Raw genomic sequence first — 23,237 nt, forward strand, 5'->3', positions numbered from 1 at the left:
AAAATTTATAAATGGCGTTATCGTTACAGCACGGAAGCACTGCAATAAATATGCCTGAAAAGGCCGTGTGCGGAATCAAGTTTTGAAGGGATTGGTGCTTAGTTCCTATGTGAGCTGGGAAATCAGGTAAAAGATTTTTGGCCTAGCCGGGACCAACTACCATTTTTGTAGCCATTCGAACATGTCTTAATGTACCTATGTTGCAGTGCATTAAGCAAGGTTTGAACAATGAACTGGAGCTGGTGCCCAGGCAAATTGTGGAAATCAATTAATTCCTTTTGCAAAAGATTTTAATTGGGCTGAAATTAATGCTCAGCTAAGAGCACCATTTGTATTGTATGTGCAAAGTCATGCAAAAAAACATGTTTTGTGGGAGGTTTTTTAAGTATGCCACTTCTATTCTTTAACCGTGTACTAATTGGCTCAAACTTTGCACGAAGGTAGATAAATGAAAAAAGTCGAATCAATGTTTTTTTATTCCATTTTTAAATACAACGGTTTAAAGTTGAGCTAAGTGTAGCACGTAAAATTCGTTCTTGCATGAATTGAATGCATGGAAAAGTGAATCACATAAATAAAAAAAATGCATTCTTACAGTAAAATTGAAATTTTGCTTTCAAAAATCTAGCTTCACTCTGATTTTACCCGCAAAAACAAATTTTTTGGTAATGTTTTTACGCATGCCACTTCTATGTTTCAAAGGTGTGCGTAACGGTACAAATTTTGTAAGAAGGTAGACAAACATATGTAATTAATGGTCATCCTGTTATGTGAAAGCTTTATTATTTGCCATGATATAATGGTCAAAAGCTGAACATAAAAACATTTCCAAACTTCAGCTCTGTCTATGAGAGTTAATAACTGTTTCTTTCTGCATGTGTACCTTGAAACTAAAGTGCATGAGAGAGTACAACTTTATGACGAGTATATTGTAGAAGTGCGTACTTAGGATATTTGACCGACAAATTTATATTTTGTGACTTTTCTTTCCCTGCCAAGATGGTTGTTACTGTAGTCATCCCAGGAGTATAAGAAGTGTAAGCAACAACCAGTGAAAGCTCGTGGGGTTTCAGGAGATGCCAGTGTAGCTTTGTGAAATAGTATGTGGATGGGGACTCTTTCATTAATGTAATGCTCTCTTTGAAACAGTGAGTTGAGTTTCATTCATTGGATTCATTTAGCCTCTTTTATATGGCCTACCAAATTGCTGTACATTGTTTCCATGTAGAACTCTCCATTCCAGTTAACAAGACAATGAGATAGGCCTTAAATTTGAATTGCTCAGTAATTACTTTGTTGTTGTGAAACATGTGTGAAAACTTAAAATTACAAAACTTTGAAATAAAAAGACTAATTGCTGGTGATGTTAAAGAATGGCTCCTTGTGAATTATCATAACAGGAACTATTTGAGTAGATATGATTGACTTACAAATAAAATGAAAGAGACTTGTGATCTGGATATTTCAGAATGTTATAAGAGAGAAAACATGAAGGGAGGAAGGAAAAGATAAATAAAATTGTTCTGATTATGATGAAGGAGAAGTTTATGTCTTATGACTAACTCGTTAGTTGGAGTAATACTTTTGTTCCTTTTCATCATCAGAGAATCAGCCATTCAACTTGCTAACTGTGTGACTTAAAATAGTAAATGAAGGAACTGCCTTCGAAGTTTTGGGTATTCGATATTGAACACCTATTATAATTTATTTGTGTGTCTTATCCCTGCCACAGTTATGTTTTTATCCAGACAATTCCCCACTCTTTTAATTTTGAAAGAATATGTTTAACTCTTCTACTTGTACCTGCAAGAGCAATTTATAACTGTCTGTTGTAATCACACAGTGTAGTTTCATAAATTCCGGATTCCATAATAGAGATATTATATTGCATTTCTTTTTTTCAGACTGCCCATCGCTGCAAGAGCAACTAATACATCGTACCTTCCTTGAAGAACTTGTGTTTTGGACAGTTAAGTTCGAATTCCCCCAGAAAGTTGTTTGCCTCCTCCTCAACATGTTACCTGACCCAGATTACAAGGTACTTTATGATGTACTTACTACTCTGCACTTTATACAAGCTTAAAATTTTTGTATAAATATGTAGTATATATGCCTTATGTGTCAGCATGTCAGCAGCAACGTTGAATTAAGTGCTGGATGGAGGGGGGGGGGGGGGGAAGGAGGCAGGTGCAAGACACAACAGAAAGATAGCATAGACTACTGAGGGCGCGCGCGCGCGCGCGCGCACACACACACACACACACACACACACACACACACACACTCCCCAACCACCTCTTTTCCCTCTGCATCCATACTCTGAAAACCATGTCAGAGAGTATTCTTCCCATCCAGTACTATTATCATCGAAGCTGAGGCTGTTGCGGGAACCATACATAGTGGACCATAGCATGTTTCTAGATTCTTTGCTTAATATTGTTTCTTGAAACATTTTAAGGATGAGTTTGCAAGATAATATGCATCCACCTTAAAGAGTCTGCCAGTTTGAGTTTTTCAGCATTTCTGTAATGCTCTTCCAATGCTCTCCTGTCAGTCATGTGTGTGACAGTTCATGCTGCACTGCTTTGCACACGTTCAGTATCTTCCATTAGTCCTGTTCGACATGGTACTACACACCTGAGTAATATTCTAGGGTAGGGTGCTTTGTAAGTCTTCTTTGTAGACTTTGGGGCATTTCTCCCAGTTTTCTATAAGGGAACCAAAGACTGCCACCTGCCTTACCAACAACTGAGACTGTGATCATTCCATTCCCCAAAAAATTGTTCTAACTAGGATTTCTGTGGGTTGACTGATTAAAATTGTCATCCATTGATAGGGAAGCACCATATATAGGCATCCAGAGTTGTTGACAGCTAATGAACCTTTCGGACAAAGTCCATCTTCTGCAGAACACACAAGCGCGCACACAACCCCCCCCACTCCCTCACCCCCTCCCCCCCCCCCCCCTCCCCACACACACACACACCTACTGTCTCAGAGTGCTAGAGGATGTCTGACTGTGTCAAAGATGCTAGTATTGTTGGCAGAGTGTGCTTGTGCTTGGTGGGGACAGGATAAAGTTATTAGGTGCAGTGTCAGGAAGCTATGGTTGGGGGGAAGGGGAAGGACTTGGAGGTGTGTTGGTGGGATAGACATGCTTACAACTGGAGTGGCAGCAGGGAAGGGGAGGTGGGAGTCACGAACTAACCAACTTTTAGGCCAAGGGTTATGGGACCAAAGGATGTATTGTAGGAAGAGATCCGATCTGCGCAATTTAGAAATGCAGATGTCTGTAGGAAGAATCCAGATGGCACAGGCTGTGAAACCATTTTTAAGGTGCAGCACATTGTGTTGAGTGGCATCTGCAGCAGTTGGGTGGTCCATCTGTCTCTTGCACATGGTTTGGCGTGGACCATTCATGTGGACAGATAAGCTTGTTAATTGGTATGCCCATGTAGAAAGTGCCACAGTGGTGCAGCTTAGTTGGTAGATCACGTGGCTGCTTTCACAGGTGGCCCTGCCTTTGATGGGGTAGGAGATGACAGTGACAGCACTGGAGTAGGTAGTAGCGGGGGAATGTATGGGACGGGGCTGGCATCTAAGTCTATTGCAGGGATATGAGCCACGAGGCAAGTGGTTGGGAGCAGGAGTGATGTAGGTACAGACAAGGATACTGCATGGGTTTGGTGACCCACGAAGTACCACTTTGGGGGTGGTGAGGAGGATATCCTGATTTCAGGGCATTATGACAGGTAGCCTAAACCCTACTGGAGAATGTGACGGTTGCTCCAGTCCTAGGTGGTACAATGTCTTGAGGGGGAATGCTCATTTGTAGCCAGACAGTGGGTATTGGGGAGGATGGGACAGGTGCTAGGTGAATGGAGAGACAAATCCCCTGTTTCTGGACAAGATATGGAGGGTAATTTCGATTTGTGAAGGCCACTGTGAGACCCTTGGCATATTTCTAGAGGGACTACTTGCCATTACAGACATAACAACTGTCGGTGGCCATGCTGTATGGAAGGGCTTCTTGGTATGGAATGGGTAACAGCTATCGAAATGGAGGTATTGTTGGTGGTTGGTAAGTTTGATGTGGACAGAGGTATTGTTGTAGACATCCTTGAGATGGTCAGCATCAATGAAGGTGGCTTGTTGGTTTGAGGAGGACCAGGTGACCAAATAGAGAAATAGAGGAGACAGTGTTGATGTTCTGGAGGAATGTGGACAGGGCACTCTGATCCTCAGTCTAGATCATGAAGATGTCATCAGTGAATCACAACCAAATGAGGAGTTCAGGATTCTGGGTGCTTAGGAAGGTTCTTGTAGATGGCTCATAAAAATGTTGGCATAGGTTGCTGCCATGTGGGTGCCCATTGTTGTACCACAGATTTGTTTGTAGGTGATTCCTCCAAAGGAGAAGTAATTGAGGGTGAGGATATAATTGGCCATGGTGACCAGAAATGAGGGTAGTAGGTTTGGAGTCAGTCTGGCATTGAGGAATATAGTGTTCAGTAACGTCAAGGCCATTGGCACTGGGAATGTTAGCGTAGAGGGAGGTGGCATTGGTAGTGACGAGCAGGGCACCGGGTGATAAAGGAATAGGAATTGTGGAGAGTTGGTGGAGGAAATGGTTGGTGTCTTTTATATAGGAGGGTAGGTTACAAGTAATAGGTGAAGGTATTGGCCCACAAGAGCTGAGATTGTCTCCCCTTAACCTCTCTGCTGCCTAAACTCCTACATGGTTCCCAAAGTTCGTCAACCCAACCACCCATGATGCCCCATTGTGGCTGGGTACTTGAGAGAATACCTCCACTTTGATGAGAGCTGCCATCATTCTTTAGTATCCTGTTCTTTGTCATGCATGCTACAAGAAGGAAGATGTGTTCAGATAATTAAGAACAGTTGAACTTTATTACTGACACAGAGAATACACTCTAACATACGTTCTGAATAGCAGCTGAACAGCTTCTGAATGAACGCAACTGAAAGAGCACGCTGGTGTGATGAGACACTCTACTACTCAATAACAATTCTTGAAGTACAGTTGAGTATGTAATCAGTCACAGTAATGAAACTCTGCTGAAGACAAGGTTGTAGCTGGCTGCAGTGGCCGAGTGGTTCTAGGCGCTTCAGTCGGGAACTGCGCGACTACTATGGTCACAGGTTCGAATCCTGCCTCGAGCATGGATATGTGTGATGTCCTTAGGTTAGTTAGGTTTAAGTAGTTCTAAGTTCTAGGGGAATGATGACCTCATATGTTAAGTCCCGTAGTGCTCAGAGACATTTGAACAAAGGTTGTATCTGTTTTATTATCAATATCTTGGTTCCGACTGGCATGCGCTGCACTCTAATTGCCCTCGCTGAATGTCAGTGTCGAGCTCACAGACCCACTGACAAGCTGCTGAACTGTGGCTTATAAAGTCACCCAGAGGAAGCCAGGCTTGTATCACATGGTCCGTGGAGGTGGCTAACACCAGCAACAGTGGTACTGTGATGCCCCAAGATATCGAAGGGGCTGTCGCAGGCTGGGTGAGCTGCGGTTCAGTTGGTGGCCCATAAACAGGGCAGCAGCCCACAGCTCCCTGCTGTGTGGGTGGTGGGTGGATCATAAGGTGCCAGCCATGGATACCACATCCCTCTTTCCTATGGGGGACATGGCAAAGCCAAATTGCTGTGTAGTTCGCAGCTGCATCGTAGGCAATAGCAGAGGAAGAAGCACTTTCATATCAAGAAGACCCATCCATACAGCAGGCCTCTCGCGCACGTCACATCTGCAGTGACAATCGCTTCCTCTCCAAATATGCCAGGGGTCTCACGGAGGTCTTCACAGACCAAAATTGCCCTCCCAACCCTGTCCCAAAACAGATCTCCCATGCCTGTCTCTCCATTCACCTACCACCTCCTACGTACCCACTGTCCGACCACAAAAGAGCACTCCTCTCATGACTCAGTACCTCCCAGTACTGGAGCAACAGAATCATATTCTCTGCCTGGATTTAGACTAACTGTAATCATGCCTTGAAATGAGGAATATCCTACCCACTATCCTCCCCACCTGTCCCACAGAGGTCTTCTGCCACCTTGCAAATCTACATAGTATCCTTGTCCATCCCCACTCCACCCCTGCTCTCAATTTCTTACCTCATGGTTCATATCATGCAATAGACCTAGACATAGACACAAGATCTATCCCAAACATCCTCCCACAACCAGCTAATCCTGTCCTGTCACAGACATTTTCTACCCCATCAGAGGCTGGGCCTCCTGTGAAAGCAGCCACGTGATCTATAAACTAAGCTGCAACTAATGTGCCACTTTCTATGTGGGTATGACAATTAACAAGCAATATGTCCGCATGAATTGCAACCACCAAACTGTAGTCAAGAGAGAGCTGTACAATCAAGTTGCTGAAGTGAACATGCCACCCAACTTGATGTGCTTCACTTTAATGACTTTCACAGTCTGTGTCGCCTGGATTTTTCCTACAAACATCAACTTTCCTGAATTGGGCAGGTACATTATATCCTCTGTTCCCCTAACTCCATGGTCTATACCTTCACTAGTCCATGTCTGCCACGCACCTACCCCCTTCCCTGCTCCCATTCCACTACTATGCACATATGTCCTCCCAACAGACCTACAAGTCCATCATTCCTCTACCTCTCCTTACCATCTGCCCTTCCCACAGCTTCCCAACATTGTGCCTAACAGCTTTATCCTGTACCCACCACGTCTTTGCACTCTCCACTAGGCAACATTACCGTATTTACTCGAATTTAAGCCGCACTCGAATCTAAGCCGCACCTGAAAAATGAGACTCGAAATCGAGGAAAAATAATTTTCCTGAATCTAAGCCGCACCTGAAATCTGAGACTCGAAATTCAAGGGGGGAGAGAAGTTTTAGGCCGCACTTCCAGATCGAAACAAAGTTGGTCCATTGTAATATGAGACACAATTTAGGTTGAATGAACGACGATACAGCTGTAGTAGTTTGGTTCGAGTCGTAAGCTTAGCAGGTAAGCTTTACCCGGTAGCCGTTGTTATGCGTCAGGCGCTCCGTCCGTATTTATACAGGTACCCTTCCTTTTTCACATGCTTTGTCTGGTTTGAATTGATTGCTTATTTTTCTTTGATCTGACAAGTGCAGTTCTCTTTGTTATAGGTGTTTCCGTCACTCAAAGCTGAAAATGCATTACTGTACTGTGTCATGCATTGTTTGTCGCATTCTGAAAATGAGGGTTTACGGCCTGTCGCTGCTTGCGGCATGGCTTGCTTTTGTGCACACTACCGCCACTTACAATTAAAAAAAAAACAAAGTGAGAAATCGTCTCATTAGCGAAACAATGGCAAGAGACTGCTGTTCGTTGCTACTTACACTGCTGCTTTCTTTGATAATGATCAACAAGAACCAAATAATAGACTGCGTATGATAGAAGATGTTCTGAACAAGAATTTAGCGAAAATTTTTCCGTTTGAAAATCTTTGCAGACGCCTCTTTAGTACATTACATTATGCACAGAAATTAAAGTCATCTTAGATTTAAAAATCTAGTCAATTGCCGTGCTTCATTTCTGACTGTATCACTATTAGGCATAAGAATAATACGAGTATAAACATGACATGGTATGTATATTCTTCCGCGTCTGCTGTTGTCTCACTCTAGTTTCGTAGTTTATTAGGTGGACAGGATTTAAGTGAGATAGCAGCAAACACGAAATAATACATGGCAAAATGTTTATATTCGTATTATTCTTATGGTGAAGAGAATACTGCATGTGATTCGCAATTCATAAAAGTTCCTATTAGCAACCATTTCTTCTCACAGTTAGGTAAAAATTCAGAAAGCAGAGTTGGCCATATTGACAAATATCCCAAACAGTCTTGCCAGTCGGATTTTCGTAGTACATTGAAATGTTGCTACGTTCAAAGAGGAACAATACGGAATTTGTATTTACTTCGTTGGATAATGTATGAAAATGCAGTGGTCGAAACTCGGGGCGGAGAAAAAAAAGCTCGTCTTCCACCTTTTTTTTTATTTATTTACTGATGCAGAGGTTTTGGTGCCAGTATTTGTCTTTGTGCCTGTGAAGCATGTCTGCGTAGCGCTACATATATTCGACGACAGAAGTTAGTTGTGGCGGCACCTATCAACATTTTTCAGAACTTCCGCTTACTTTGCACTTGATTCTAAGCCGCAGGCGGTTTTTTGGATTACAAAAACCGGAAAAAAAGTGCGGCTTAGATTCGAGTAAATACGGTAACAGCTTTCACCACCTATTCCTTGCTGTCACTTGCCTTCACAACTTTGAGCCTCACCAATCATTTCTGATTGCTGCTCTGCCAGACACAGTCACATTCGGGCTCTAGTGCCCTGAGACAGTGGCTATATGCTTGTGAGTTATGTTTGTGTGAATGTGTGTGTGTGTGTGTTCTTTAACATTTTAACTGTCTTTTTCATTGTGACTGTCTGTGACTCAATGCCTCCTCTACATGGGGGATAGCAATCTATCATTTCCGTATTGTTGTTAATCCATCATGGACTTTCCATTGTTTGAGTCATTGATATGGCACACATAGCATATTACATTTTAGCAGTTCGTGAAATGCAAAAATTTTACATTTTTAATCATTTAAAACAAGTTGCTACTTTTAAATCTTGTCAAGCTCTGACTGAATATTTGTGAAGCTTTTTGTTGTGGACCTTCTTTATATATAACTACATTAACTGCAAAAAGTCTGGGGTTGCTATTAATATTGCTTGCCAAGTCATTAATATACGTGAAAAGCAAGGGTTGCAACATGCACATGCTTTCATGAGTTACACCTGAAGTTACTTCTACATCTGTTGGTGACATACTGCATCCTCACTTCTCTAAAATCTTCATCCAGTCACAGATTTCTCTTAATAACCTATTCGATCATATGTTCATCAATAAACGTTGTTGTGGTACCGAGTCAAATACGTTTTGGAAGTCAAGAAATACTACAATCACCTTAATTGCCTTGATCCATAGTTTTAGGATGTCATCTGAGAAAAGTGAGAGTTGTTTTCGCATGAATAATATTTCTTGGATTCCTTGCTGGTTGGCATTGAGGAGGTCATTCTGTTAGAGCTACGTCATTATGTTTGAGGTCAGACTGTGTTCTAAGATTCTTCAACAGGTGAATGTTAAGAGGTTTGACATTGCTTTTGTGAATAATTTCTGCTACTATTCTTGTAGGTGGATGGTACACGTGCTTTCATCCAATCACTCAGTCCATTTTTTTTTTTTTTTTTTTTTTGTTCATAATGCCCAGGTAATTTATCATTACTATTTGGATACTTTCATTTGTGGGCGAAATTTCTGTGTGTCATACACTAACACTTCATAATTTCCTACTGCTATTATTATCTGGACTGGACTGTGATTCATCCAATATAAGAAAATGATGTGTGTAATGTACGCAACTGGGTAGGAGCCTCTGATGTGTAGTACACAGGTCATCCATTCAGAGGGACCCAATAGTTTTCAACCCTTTGGCACAAGTCAAGGAAGTCACAAGCTAGCTTACCACAGAACCTTGGTAATGATTTGTTCAAGCCTTCTCTTTGACTTAGAAACAAGGCCAATAATCAGTTGTGGGGACAATGTTACAGATTGTGAACTTCATTGAAATTCCGTGAGCAAGTATGATCTTCTCTGCTAGTCATTGAAATGATATCCAAGTGTTACTTTGAGTCCATATGATAGATACTGTTTATTCGAACAGTGGAAAGTCCAGGTTGGAAGATCAACAATATTATGAAAAGGATAGATTGCTACTCACGGTAGAGGTGACCCATTGAGTTACACACAGGTGCAATGAAAAGAATGTGAAACACTAAGCTTTTGGCCAAAGCTTTCTTCAGAAAAGAAAAGAAGGTGTGTGCGCACGCGCATATATATATATATATATATATATAAAAAAACAAAGATGAGGTGACTTACCGAACAAAAGCGCTGGCAGGTCGATAGACACACAAACAAACACAAACATACACACAAAATTCAGGCTTTCGCAACAGACTGTTGCCTCATCAGGAAAGAGGGAAGGAGAGGGGAAGACGAAAGGAAGTGGGTTTTAAGGGAGAGGGTAAGGAGTCATTCCAATCCCGGGAGCGGAAAGACTTACCTTAGGGGGAAAAAAGGACAGGTATACACTCGCACACACGCACATATCCATCCACACATACAGACACAAGCTGTGTCTGTATGTGTGGATGGATATGTGCGTGTGTGCGAGTGTGTATATATATATATTTTTTCTCACACAAACGAGCGCACTTCATGCATTCGAGACCCCTCTCTCCAGCCAGAGTTCTGACTGCAGTAGCCAGAGGGAGTGATCATGTATGTGTGAGGTGTGCTTGCTTGTGTGAATATGTGTGTGTTCTCTTTTCTTTCTTGAAGAGGGCTAGAGGGCTTTGGCTGAATGCTCAGTGTAGCCGTCTCTTCATTGTGCTTGTCTGCAACTCAGTGTGTCATTTTTATGGTGTGTAGCAATCTATCCTTTTTGTAGTATTGTAGGCATTGTTTATTGTAACTTTTGCCATGAACTGCAACTGGTTGAACATTATTCTCTAAATGGGTGTGGAACACACTCTTTAATAACCTTTGCGGAAAAAATGAGAGAGTATTTGTTAAACCATTGGTTGTTATGGTGAATCATAGGCAAAGCAAAAATGGAGTGGATAAGTGTAGTATAAATTTAATGTCACCACTGATAATGATTTCACTGTAGTGTTATATTTACCATTGTGTTTGATTAATTGTTAAATGTATCTGTAAGTGCTTATATGTATACCAATAATGGAAATTCCTGGATGGAATAATACACAAAATAAAGGAGAGGTAACCACTTACCTATAGCTGACTGAAGTATGATCCACAGAAACACTCAAAAGAAAACTGTATTTACTTTAGCTTTCTCTAGCAAAAGTGCATACATTCACCTACAAATGACACAGATACCCAAATGTGTGCCATGGGTGTGTGTGTGTACATTGGGTGGGTGTGTATGTACTTTTGCTAGAGAGCTCAAAAGCTAGTATAAATACTGTTTTCTTTTGTGTATTTCTGTGTGCATCACTCATCAATCAGCTATAGGTAAGTGGTAACCAGTTCTTATAAGTAGCTAGATACTGCCATGTGAAGTCTTTTAGAAGAGTAAGGAACATTTACTTGAGAAAGTAATGTGTTTCCTTTTTATTTGCAGGAAGCTCTGACTGAAGCCTTCGTCCTTCACTATAGTCGAATCTCTATGATGCTGGAACGTTCAGCAGATCCTGATACTTTATCAAACAGAGTTGTTCATGTTAGTGTGCAGTTGTTCTCTAATGAATGCCTAGCATTCCATATGGCAGAGAATCTGAATCTGCTGCATGTCATGGTTATTAGTTTGAAGTACATGATGGCAAAGATACTTATACCAAATACTTTGCATGGTAAGTTAATAAATTTATTTAATATTGTAAGATGACACTTTTGAATAGAAAATAAGTAGTAATCTACTTAGGACAACATTTTATCAGAAATTTGGATTTGTTGATGTGTACTTTTTTTTTTATAAATAATGGTTAAGAGAGGGGGAGGGTGGAGGCAGAGGCAAGTTGACTAGCTACAGCTGGATGGAATAATGAAGGACTTTCTGAGCAAGATATAATTGAAAAATAAGAGTCCATCTTGAAACAGACATAAAACATAACTCATGTGACTGAAAGAAGAGGACATAAGTATGTGTAAGAAAACTGATGAATTGAATTCTGTTGGTGCAATAGAAGAAAATTAGGAGAAAGAACCTCATAAACTAATTTTAACTCTGAAATTTTCTCTTGGATATCTATGTTATGCAGATGAGAATTAATGTTGCAGGCTGAATTTCCCTTTTCTTAATCTTAGTTTTCAGTAGTGTGCAGCAAATTAAATGCTTTTTAGCATACAAACCCCAGTCTGAGTAAGTGAAACTGTGTGTACACAGGGAAGTGATTGTCTTGGTGATTCACGGAATTTTATTCATAGTATTACTAAAGTGAATCACATTGCAATATGGTCATACATATATGACTTGAATTTTTGTGATGTCACTGACTTATTCTGCCTTGCCATTTTGGTAAATTATTATGGAAAATATGTTTCAAGCACATTTTGTAAAAAAATATTCCCCTACACATTCAAATGTTCTACACCATTTGAAAAATAGTATTTGCTTTCCTGAATGTGTTCAGAGGAAATGCATGCAAAATTAACAAATGTTGTACTAGAACCTTCAACATCGCAGCGCGTCAGCAATCGTTGGTTAATATATTAAAAAACTGAAAACCCACCTCAATTGCGAAAAAAGCACCTAGTGTTAAGTGTGAACCCAGGTATCGGCATAGATAACTACACCTTCCTCAGAACAACTGTTGTTCTGAAGAAGGTGTCGTTATCTACGCCGAAACCTAGGTTAACACTTAACAGTAGGTGCTTTTTTCGCAATCGAGCCGGGTTTTCAGTTTTTTAATATAAAATATCTTACAAATATATTTCCTCTGAACACATTCAAGAAATCAGATTATGTTCTTCACAGTGCAGAGCATTTTGAATGTGTGGGGAAGTATGATTAGCCACCAAGTTCCACTGCAATCTCTGTGTAACTATTGCTGTGGTATTTGCAATTTGCATATGATTTCACAAATTATTTATCCTTTTTCTAATTTGTACTGATTAAACAATACATTCCAGCTACTGAAAGAGTTATAAGTTCAATAGCACTCATTAACAGTGATTTCAAAACACAGTTGACTTACTAACTTTTGTGGTTTTCATGATTTGCATCATCTGGGTCGAGAAAGGAAACAGAGAATGAAAAAGGTAGCTACACAACTTCTTTAGGAAATAAAGAAAAACGGGAAAGTCATAAATTTGTTAAGAAGTAACACTGGGTTGACAGTGAAGACTTAATTCCAGAATTATAATGAGTTGCTGGTATTTTATAGATCAAAGGTAAACGCTTAACTGAGAGAAAGTTAATAGGAAATAAATGAGAAAGTGCAATTGCAATTGAAAGAAAAATTAATATAACAAGGTTGAAAAGAAAAAAAAAGTGGTTTCCAGGGTAGGAGGAGGAGAGGGAGCTGGAAAAATAAATGAAAGTTAGGAAAATGGTATAGAAATTAATATTTACAACTATATCCATACTCTACAGGCACTGTGAAGTGGTTACCAGAGGGTACTTCCCACTGTGTTCACGGTGTCACACATCAAAATTTTTTCCCATCAAAATTCATTGCCATATTTACTCGAATCTAAGCCGCACTTTCTTTTCCGGTTTTTGTAATCCAAAAAAACCACCTGTGGCTTAGAATCGAGTGCAAAGTAAGCAGAAGTTCTGAAAAATGTTGGTAGGTGCCGGCCACAACTAACTTCTGCCGTCGAATGTATGTAGCGCTACACAGGCATGCTTTGCAGGCACAAAGATAAATACTGGCGCCAAAACCTCTGTGTCAGTAAATAAATTAAAAAAAAAAAAAGGTGGAAGACGAGCTTTTTTCTCTGCCCCGAGTTTCGACCACTCCGTTTTCATACATTATCCAACGAAGTATTGTTAATTTTCGAATGTATCAGCATTTCAATGTACTATGAAAATCCGAATGGCAAGGCTGTTTGGGATGTTTGTCAGTTTGGCCAACTCTACGTTCTGAATTTTTTCCTACCTGTGGGAAGAGATGGTTGCTAATTGGAACTTTTATGACTTGTGAATCACATGCACTATTCTCTTCATCATAAGAATAATACGAATATAAACATTTTGCCATGTATTCTTTCGTGTATGCTGATATCTCCTTTAAATACTGTCTGCCTAATAAACTACGAAACTAGAGTGAGACAACAGTAAACGCGGAAGAATAGGCCTATACATATCATGCATGTTTATATTCGTATTATTCTTATGCCTAATAGTGATACAGTCAGAAATGAAGCACGGCAATTGACTAGATTTTTAAATCTAAGATGACTCTAATTTCTGTGCAGAATGTAATGTACTAAAGAGGCATCTGCAAAGATTTTCAAACGGAGAAAAACGTTCGCTAAACTCTTGTTCAGAACATCTTCTATCATACGCAGTCTATTATTTGGTTCTTGTTGATCATTATCAAAGAAAGCAGCAGTGTAAGTAACAACAAATAGCAGTCTCTTGCCATTGTTTTGCTAATGAGGCGATTCCTCTCCTCTTTTTTAAGCTGCAGTAGCGTGCACAAAAGCAAGTCATGCCGCGAGTAGCGACAGGTCGTAAACACTCATTATCAGAATGTGACAAACAATGCATAACACAGTACAGTAATGCATTTTCAGCTTAGCGTGATGTTAACACCTATAACAAAGAGAACCGCACTTATCAGATAAAAAAAAAAGTAAGCAATCAATTGAAACAAGACGAAGCACGTGAAAAAGGAAGGGTACCCTTATAAATACGGACAGAGTGTCTGATGCTTAGCAATGGCTACCTGGTAACGCTTAACTGGTTAGCTTACAACTCGAACCAAACTACTGTAGCTGTATCATCATTCATTCGACCTAAATTGTGTCTCATATTACAATGGACCAACTTTGTTTTGATTTGGAGGTGCGGCCTAAAACTTTTCTTTCCCCTTGAATTTCGAGTCTCAAATTTCAGGTGCGGCTTAGATTCATGAAAAATTTTTTTCCTTGATTTCGAGTCTCATTTTTCAGGTGCGGCTTAGATTTGAGTGCGGCTTAGATTCGAGTAAATACAGTAATAGAGTACAGAAAGATTGACTGCTTAAATGCCGCTGTGCTCGCTGTGATTAGCCTAATTTGTCTTCACTATCTGTGTAGGAGCAATACGTATGATATCACTGTTGGTACAAAAGCTTCATTGTCACTGATAGCAGTTTTAGTACTGATATTCTCAAAGAGATCAGGTCTACTTGTTCCTATTATATCTACCATTACCATCAATAGTGAGCTTCTAAACTATCTGTTCTAAGTAGTTTTCTTTGGAAGCATTTAGCATTGTTTTGTATGATGTATTTTCTTACCCACCACTTACTAAATGGTAATTATCCCAGTCAATTCTCAGATGATGCCTGGATAGTCATGAGTGTTAAAGTGCTGCTTTGAGGCTGGGGAGATGCACCAACCCCAGACCGAATCAGCCTGTCATTTTAATGACAATGGTCAGTGTGCTGGCCGGTCTGAATGTGGTTTTTAGTCAGTTTCCTCACATCCCACTTGTAATGTCCTGGGGTTGTTAGGAAAGACCTAACAGTCAATTTGAATACACTTTATTGCAATTGAAGAAAAGACACCTTCTTGGAACAAAATGTGGAACAAACAGAAAAAAAACACAACTGTGCGATAGCAAAACAGATAAGGAAACAAGACAATGGACGAAAATACTGGCCACAAACTACTCTAAAAAATACAACGTGCTACTTAAAGACTACGGTGAGCGAATACAAGGCTAGGGCCAGCGTAAGTACTGGTCGGAGCTGTTCCTAGCAGTTGGTAAACACAGCTGGTCTGACGGTCTAGGCGTGCCTATAAAGCCAGGTTGGCAGAGTGTTACATCAGTCATATGAGTTCCGATTGGTGGAAGACTGTTACATATTGTCTGGCAAAGTAGTTCCGTGTTTATTTGGAAAGTGTGTTATTGTTTCTGTCCACTGGCGATGTTTCTCTCCGTGCTGCTGAAAGGGGGTTAGAAACCCATCTTGCGTTTATGTTCTGCGGGCCCACTAACAATAAGAGGTCACTATGACATTTCTCCCTCTACGAAAAAAAGGCACAGCACGACAAACATCCATAGGAGTAGGGGCATTGTGCTTGATGTCCGTGGGTTCGTGGCAGGCAGGGGTGGGAGGTGGCGACGCAGCACGGGCAGCTGGTGGTGGAGGCAGAGGGGGAAGCAGAGGTTCCGCCACAGGGCGGTCAGCGATAGGCACTGGCAACTTCCCTTGGGTGCTGTGATCCACCAGATGGGGGCAGAGCTGGTTGAATTGCCAGCGGGCGGTGGAACTGTTGGCGCACCGGAGAGATGCCATCGCCCGGCCGCAGAGCTCGGTGATGACGGCAGGCACCCAGTGCATCTGTGGTTGAGAGAAGGTCCTGCCTGACGAGAAAGGAGTACGTCGGCATACGGGTGGGAGGGTGAGAAGCCTCAGGAACTAGGACAGATAAGGGGGAGCAGAATGGTTGACAGTGAAGTATCTCTGCTGAACTTTTACCGGCATTGGGGGCGGCGCAGTACATAGCCAAGAAAAGAAGCATGGCCTGCTCCAGCGGGTGATGGCTCAGCAGCTTATCGAGCTGGGTCTTGAATGTCTGCACAAAATGTTCCGCCCAATCATTTGATGTAGGATGAAATGGGGTGGTTTGGACGAGGGGAAATTCCATTTGTAGTAAAGAATTGCTTAAACTCAATCAAAGTAAACTGTGGACCGTTATCCATAATAATCGTTTTGGGGAGTCCTTCGACTTCAAAGAGGCGCCATAGAATTTTGATAGTCTCGGCAGAAATGGTGTTCATCATGCAGGAGACATAAGGGTATTCCAAGCTGGGGTCAATCGGTATGAGCCACTGGGAACCATGAAACGGCTCTGCAAAATCCAAATGGAGACATTCCCATGGAGTAGCTGCATCTGGCCACGAAAAAGAAATACTGGTGTGGGGGTGCTGCCTGACATTTTTGGCAGGGAGGCAATGTCTTTATCCATACTGCACCAATAAAGATGTCAGCAGACCAGCTGTTTGGAGAGGACTATGCCCCAGTGGCCAGTGTGGAGAAGGTAGGGGACATGGCAGTGCAACGCATGTGATATGACCATCTGGGGAGCATCTGAATCACTATGCTAAAGGAGAACGCCACAGTGGAAAAAGAGACTGTGCCGATGATCCCAAAAGTGCTGGACCTCTGCGTTGTGGACGCTACGACGGTTGGTTGGCTAACCCACAGCGATTTGGTGGTAGAGAGCTTGCAGTGTCTGATCCTGGACAGTGGCCCGCTGGACCGCATCTGTTTGTTCCACATTTCCACTTTCTGTACACCAAAAAGGAGTCTTTTCTTTAACTGTAATAAAGTGTGTTCAAATTGACTGTTAATTCTTTCCTACCAACCGGGAGGGCTTCTTCAGTCCTTGGTGGAAACTGTACAACAGATTCAGGCAATGCTCGCACATCCAGAAATTCACTCTCACTCGCCAGCGTTGCAAGAAGTAGCCCATAGGGTTGATTCCATCGGAGATAAATTGAACACGTTGCACATGGCTCCACTAATGTTTCTGGCTTTTGATAGATCTGTTGAACCATGGTCAAATTATGTCAAACTTTCTTTTCTTGTCAAAAGTCTCCAGGTCAGACTTATTGGGAATGGATTACGATGCTCCAGGTCTCTCCCGCGATTGTAAATTCGTGTGTGCCAACATTGCCTACAAGCAGTCTTATGCCTCTTCGTTGATCCACGGTTTGGTGGTGTTCCACACACCAGACGAGGGTCTTCGGGTTGATGTTTCGAAGTTACAGGACTTGTCCCTTGACACCTGTCTACTGATCATTTGTGTGTTTGAACAGTCTCACCGGCTACAACAACCGCATCTTGATCCAGCTGTTTTCGCAGCTCGCCAGTTGCCTAGTGCCGAGCAGGAGTCTCATCAATTTGTTGACCCACTCCATGACAGGAAGTCTTTCGCCCTCCTGTCCGGACTGTTTCTGGACTCACCAACGGTCAGAGCGCCCCCACCGGCGAGCAAGGTGCATGACTTCCAACCGAGCAGGCCATACCGCCTTCACAGAAACATTGTGTCGATACCGCGCTTCCTGCAGATGCACAGGCTGGCCACGAATCATCACCTCACACCCTGGATGCTTCGCATTCCATTGACGGCCAAGTATTCTCCATCATTTCTCAATCGGTTGCCCATTTTCTCATTACCTTGGAGGTTGTGCATATTCCGGTGGTCTTCCAAATTGACACACCATCATGTGTGTCTATTGTGAATGGTGCCACATACCAACATTTGGGCTCACCGCTTTATCCCCGTACACTCGCACCTTGCGCAGTTTCAGTAATCACTCTATATCTGTCAACAGCGTTTTTTCCACACAAATCTCTTACAACGGCTCTTCCTTCAGCGCTCAGTTTTTGGCGGTCAGATCCCCTGGCGCTACTAATCTTCTGGGTGTGGACATTTTTATCAGCGCAGAATGCAGTACAGGCGGTGCTGATTCTCTCATCCTCCTCGTCCCATTGCTCAGAAAATTGAACATGTTGTTCTCGTCCTCCACACCAGGGGTGAAGGGTTTCACCATGCATGTTCAGCTTCTTCCCTCTGCTGTTCCTCGTTTTTCTAAGGCCTACCCAGTCACTTTGCTCTCCAAGACAGGCTCCAGGGTGAATTGTGATGTTTACAGGATGAAGGCATCCTTTCTCCCGACGCGCACAGTCGCTGGGCGACGCCTATTGTAATAGTCGAGAAGCTGAATGGTACTTTACGCATCTGTGGTGATTTTAAGGTCACGGTCAATTCTCAGTCCGTCATCGATGCCTATCCTTTCCAATCAGTGGATGACATACTCACACGTCATGCGGGCTCAACCCTTTTTGCCACAATTAATTTGCATGAAGCTTATTTGCAACTGCCATTGGGATGAGGAATTGCAGCAGATCCTGGTCATCAATACCCCGTGTAGCCTTTCCCGGTACAACCGCCTCCCGTTTGGCATTGCCAGCCAGCCCCCCCCTCCCCCCGCCATTTTCCAATGTCAGGTGCCTGAGGCAGCCAATTATTTGGACGGTGTCATCATCGGTGGCTCTTCCACGGTGGACCTCGCAGACAAGCTGAATCGGCTGTTTCAAGTTTTTTCCGAGGCTAACCTGCGTTGCCGAAAAGAAAAGTGTGACTTTTTTGCATGAGAGGTCAGCTATCTTGGGTTCACGATTGATGCCCGCAGCCTACACACCTCTAAGGAGTGTGTCGAGGTGATTAAAAACCTGCCTTCTCCCACCAACGTGAAGCAACTGCAGTCCGTCGTCAGTCAAATCAACTATTATCGGTGCTCCATACCCCACGCCGCTGAGATTTCGGCGCCCCTGACCGGGTTATTGAATAAGGGCGTCCGTTGGGTTTGGGTCACAGCGTGTGAGCAGTCTCTCACATGTCTCAAGTCAGCTCTCTCCTACCCTCCTTATCTGGCCACTTACAATCCTTCCCTACCCTTCATCGTCACCGCCGTTGCCTTGGACTATGGCCTGGGTGCGGTCCTCTTGCAAGTTGTCGACGGCGTTGAGAGGCCGGTGGTTTTTGCATCCAAAAAATTAACCTATGCTGAAGCCAAATATAGTCAAATTGGAAAGGAAGCTTTGGCCCTGGTTTTTGGCCTGACGAAATTCTACGATATCGTGTATGGTTGTCATTTCACGCTGCAGACTGATCACAAACCTTTAGTTTGTTTGTTTCATCTGGGTGCTACAGTGCCCACCTGGATGACATGCCATTTGTTTGTTTCACCTGGGTGCTACAGTGCCCACCTGGATGAGGTGCCGCTTCCAGCATTGGGCGCTCTTCCTGGTGATATTCGACTTCGATATTGTCTACCGCACCTCTGAGCGGCACACAAACACCGATTTTCTGTCCCGGCTTCCCCCTTGCTTTATTTCCATGTTGACCCAGACATGGACAAAACAAGACAATGGAAGAAAATTCTGACCGCAAACTACTCTACGAAAGACAATGTGCTACTACAAGACTACGGTGAGTGAATCAAGGCTAGGGACGGTGTAAGTACTGGCCAGTGCTGTTCCTAGTTGTTGGTAAACCCTGCCGGTCTGCTGGGCTAAGCGTGCTTATAAAGCCAGGTCGGCAGAGTGCTACATCAGTCATATGAGTTCCGATTGGTGGAACACTGTCACATGTTGTCTGGCTAAGTAGTTACATGTTTATTTGGAAAGTCTGTTAATGTTTCTGTCCACTGGTGATGTTTCTCTCCGCGCTGCTGAAAGGGACTTAGCAACCCATCTTGCGTGTCAGTTCTGCAGACCCTCTAACAATAAGGGGCCTCTGGGCCCTCTAACAATAAGGGGCCGCTACAACACCACTAAGTGAATGCTGGGCTGGTACCCCAGTCTCACCTCAGTTACACAATTTGCAAACATTTAGAAAACTTTCAGCCACTTTCACATGTGTGACACTGCATGCATTTTGCTGTGATAAACACATTACGTCCCAGAGGGTAATGGGGTTGTGACAGGAAGAGCATCTGGCCACCCCTTAAATTATGCTAAGTCCTTTAATAACAATGCTGAACCTTCACCAATGCGAGACAAAAGCACAAGAAGAAGAATTCTGGCATTATTAAGGTCTTCTCAAATGATGACATTACGATTAACAATCACATGTATGTGAACTGAAGTTTTCTCAAAGGTTTTGTGCTACATCAAGAGATGAGTCTGATATTCAAAAAAAAGAGCCAATTGCAAGACTACGACCCCTCTTGATGCTGCACATAAACCTAAAAATTAAGTAAAGTAAAATGAAAGCAAATGAAAAATCAATATATTGACAATATGACAACACAGACGGTAAGTAGGAAGAGGATAGAGAGAGAAATCTGAAATAAAAACAAGGGATGGAGATATCAGCATGTGTAAAGAACAGGAAGATCATGAGAGCCTAAATTAGTTAGCAAATAACAGTGCTGTTGGTAGGATTAATCTCTGTGTACTGCATGTCACAGTATGCAATAATATCATTCTTGCCATTCCTATTTTGTGGGATTTTCTGGATGTTTTTATCATTTAGAATTGATTTCTGTGATTGTGCAGGCATGGTGTATACTATTCAGGTATTGTAGTTTTATTACAGGTGATGTAAAGGAAACAACGAATATTACATGAACAAACGACACATTTCTGAACTTCACAAGAGAGGATAATAATCTGAGTCTTCAAATTGAGTATGCTTCAGCTGCCAGGAGAGAAAACAGCAGGAGCACAGAGAGTGGCACAGATAGAGGGCAAAATTTTGAGCTCACGATGTATTCTTTGCCTTTCCCTGCTCATAATTTACCAAATACATGCTTTCGTAAATGCTCTCCAGTACATTATATGTTGGCTATTTCCCATAGTGGTTTTAGGATTATTGTATGTCCTAACGTGTAAAGTAAAGAATGTGGGTATATGATAATAATTCTGTAGGATGAGGAGAGAATTTGTAGGAAGTATTGATCTCATTGAGTACACAACTGAAAGAAGTCGTGTACTTCACTAAGAAACTGGTTAATAGATTCCGTGAACAAAACATGACCTATATAACATTTTTTAATTGCAGTTACCAGTTTTGGCCAAATTAGACCACCTTTTGATAAGAAATAGAATAAGGAAAACAAAAACATTATTACATATTGTCATCTAATTCATTTATAGTAATAGATGAAGAAAATATATTAGTAACTGTATCAGGCTATGCAAAATACAGGACAACTGTAGCCCCTGTAACTGTCAGCTAGTGTACGTTGGTACCACAGAAATCATCAAAAGTGCCACAGTTATGCATGAAAGGTTTATTATAGCGCTCACTTAGGGCCAGCAGCATTTATTGAACACAAGTAACTTAGGCAACAAAAAATTACAGTTGCTGTCTGTCCATGAGCTAAAGAGTGGTAGTTGTCATTGGCATATTCATCTGAGCCACAAAAGAAAATAATGTGAGACAGTTTCTGATTAAGTTGAATAGTCCAGTTACTACTTAGCCAAAAAATGCTTGTTTTGTAATCAACTTTTCATATACCGTATTTACTCGAATCTAAGCTGCGCTTTTTTTCCGGTTTTTGTAATCCAAAAAACCGCATGCGGCTTAGAACCGAGTGTGAAGTAAGTGGAAGACTTTCAAATATTCATAGCAACAAAAATAAATTTCTTTACACAAAAATACCAACAATGCACAAGGCTTTAGGATTGTTGCATGAGTTGATACGCTGTGGCTCATTAAGATTTCACGTAGCGGCACCTATTGCTTGTTGGTGTTAGTGAACCATAATGAAGCACTTTCATTATAGTGCCAAATTCAAGAGGGGAGTTATTTCTTTTGAGGAACAGAGTTCTAATTGTGCTGCAGGTCTGCGATATGGGACTGATGAGAGCAAGGTCAGGCGATGGCAACTGCAGAGAGACAAATTATTTGAATTTTCAAATAGCAGGAAAGCATTTAGTAGGCCAAAGTGTGGCCGATATCATGCACTAGAAGTGATTTTAAATGAATTTGTTAAGGAACAGCATGAGAAATTCCTGCCTGTGAACACTGAAATTTTAAAAATTAAGGCACATGAAATTGCTAGAGATCAAAAAGTCAAAAATTTTAAGGCTGGTCGCAGCTGGATTGATCTGTTTATGAAGCACTGGGGTTTTTCACTTCAGAGGCGAACTTCAGTTGCACAGAAGCTGCCGAAAAATTATGAAGAAAAACTTGCTACTGTGGCGGCGGTGGTGGTCGTGGTCCCACTTTCTTCAAAATTTGCTGCTTAACTTTCATACCATGCATTCTTATTCTTCATTGGAGGACAGGTGTAATGATGGACTAAGAAGACGTTTTTGCCATTGGACGTGCAGATGCAGTCGAAAGCTGTTGGCATGAATTTGAGCCCATTGTCTGATGCAATGATTCAGGGATGCAATGGTTCAGGGAAGCCCATTGATGCCTATAATCTGGATGAGTGCACTAATTTTTGCATCTGTTGTGGTTTACTGAATACATGTAGGTAATTAGAGTAAGTGTTCATGACTAAATTGATGCCTATAATCTGGATGAGTGCACTAATTTTTGCATCTGTTGTGGTTTACCGAATACATGTAGGTAATTAGAGTAAGTGTTCATGACTGTTAACCACATAGAGCCCAGAAGAGTGCCAACACAGTTAAAATGAATGTGGTTCAGACAGAGTGGAGAGTGGACCAAGGGGTGAAAGTTTGAGGTGGAGAGGCCTGTGGCCTGTGGTAAGCACAAGCCAGACAGCTGTACAGTCTCTTGCACACCCTCATTTATACCAGGCCAGTAAGTATGTCACTGTGCTTGTGCTTTGATTCATGACATTTTCTAGTGCCCATGATGGAGTAGTAGTAAAACCCGAGGGCAGGTTGGGATGATAATACGGTGTGCATCTGCATCCTGCAGGTGGCTATTGTTGGTGACTGACTGGCGGTAGTAATGACAGCACAGGCCCGG

At 42.0% G+C, this 23,237-nt stretch overlaps 1 protein-coding gene across 2 annotated transcripts in view; it reads left to right on the forward strand.

Annotated features, from left to right (window-relative positions):
* The window catches only part of LOC124787897 (E3 ubiquitin-protein ligase Ubr3), a 289,094-nt gene that overhangs the window by 60,088 nt on the left and 205,769 nt on the right, over window positions 1-23,237 (forward strand). For both annotated transcript variants that reach the window (XM_047254874.1, XM_047254875.1), the window contains exons 6-7: window positions 1,905-2,038; window positions 11,236-11,464. In XM_047254874.1, the coding sequence (XP_047110830.1) occupies window positions 1,905-2,038; window positions 11,236-11,464 (363 nt within the window). The remainder of the gene's footprint in view (window positions 1-1,904; window positions 2,039-11,235; window positions 11,465-23,237) is intronic.

This window comes from Schistocerca piceifrons, chromosome 3, assembly GCF_021461385.2.
Source record: "Schistocerca piceifrons isolate TAMUIC-IGC-003096 chromosome 3, iqSchPice1.1, whole genome shotgun sequence".
NCBI lineage: Eukaryota > Metazoa > Arthropoda > Insecta > Orthoptera > Acrididae > Schistocerca > Schistocerca piceifrons.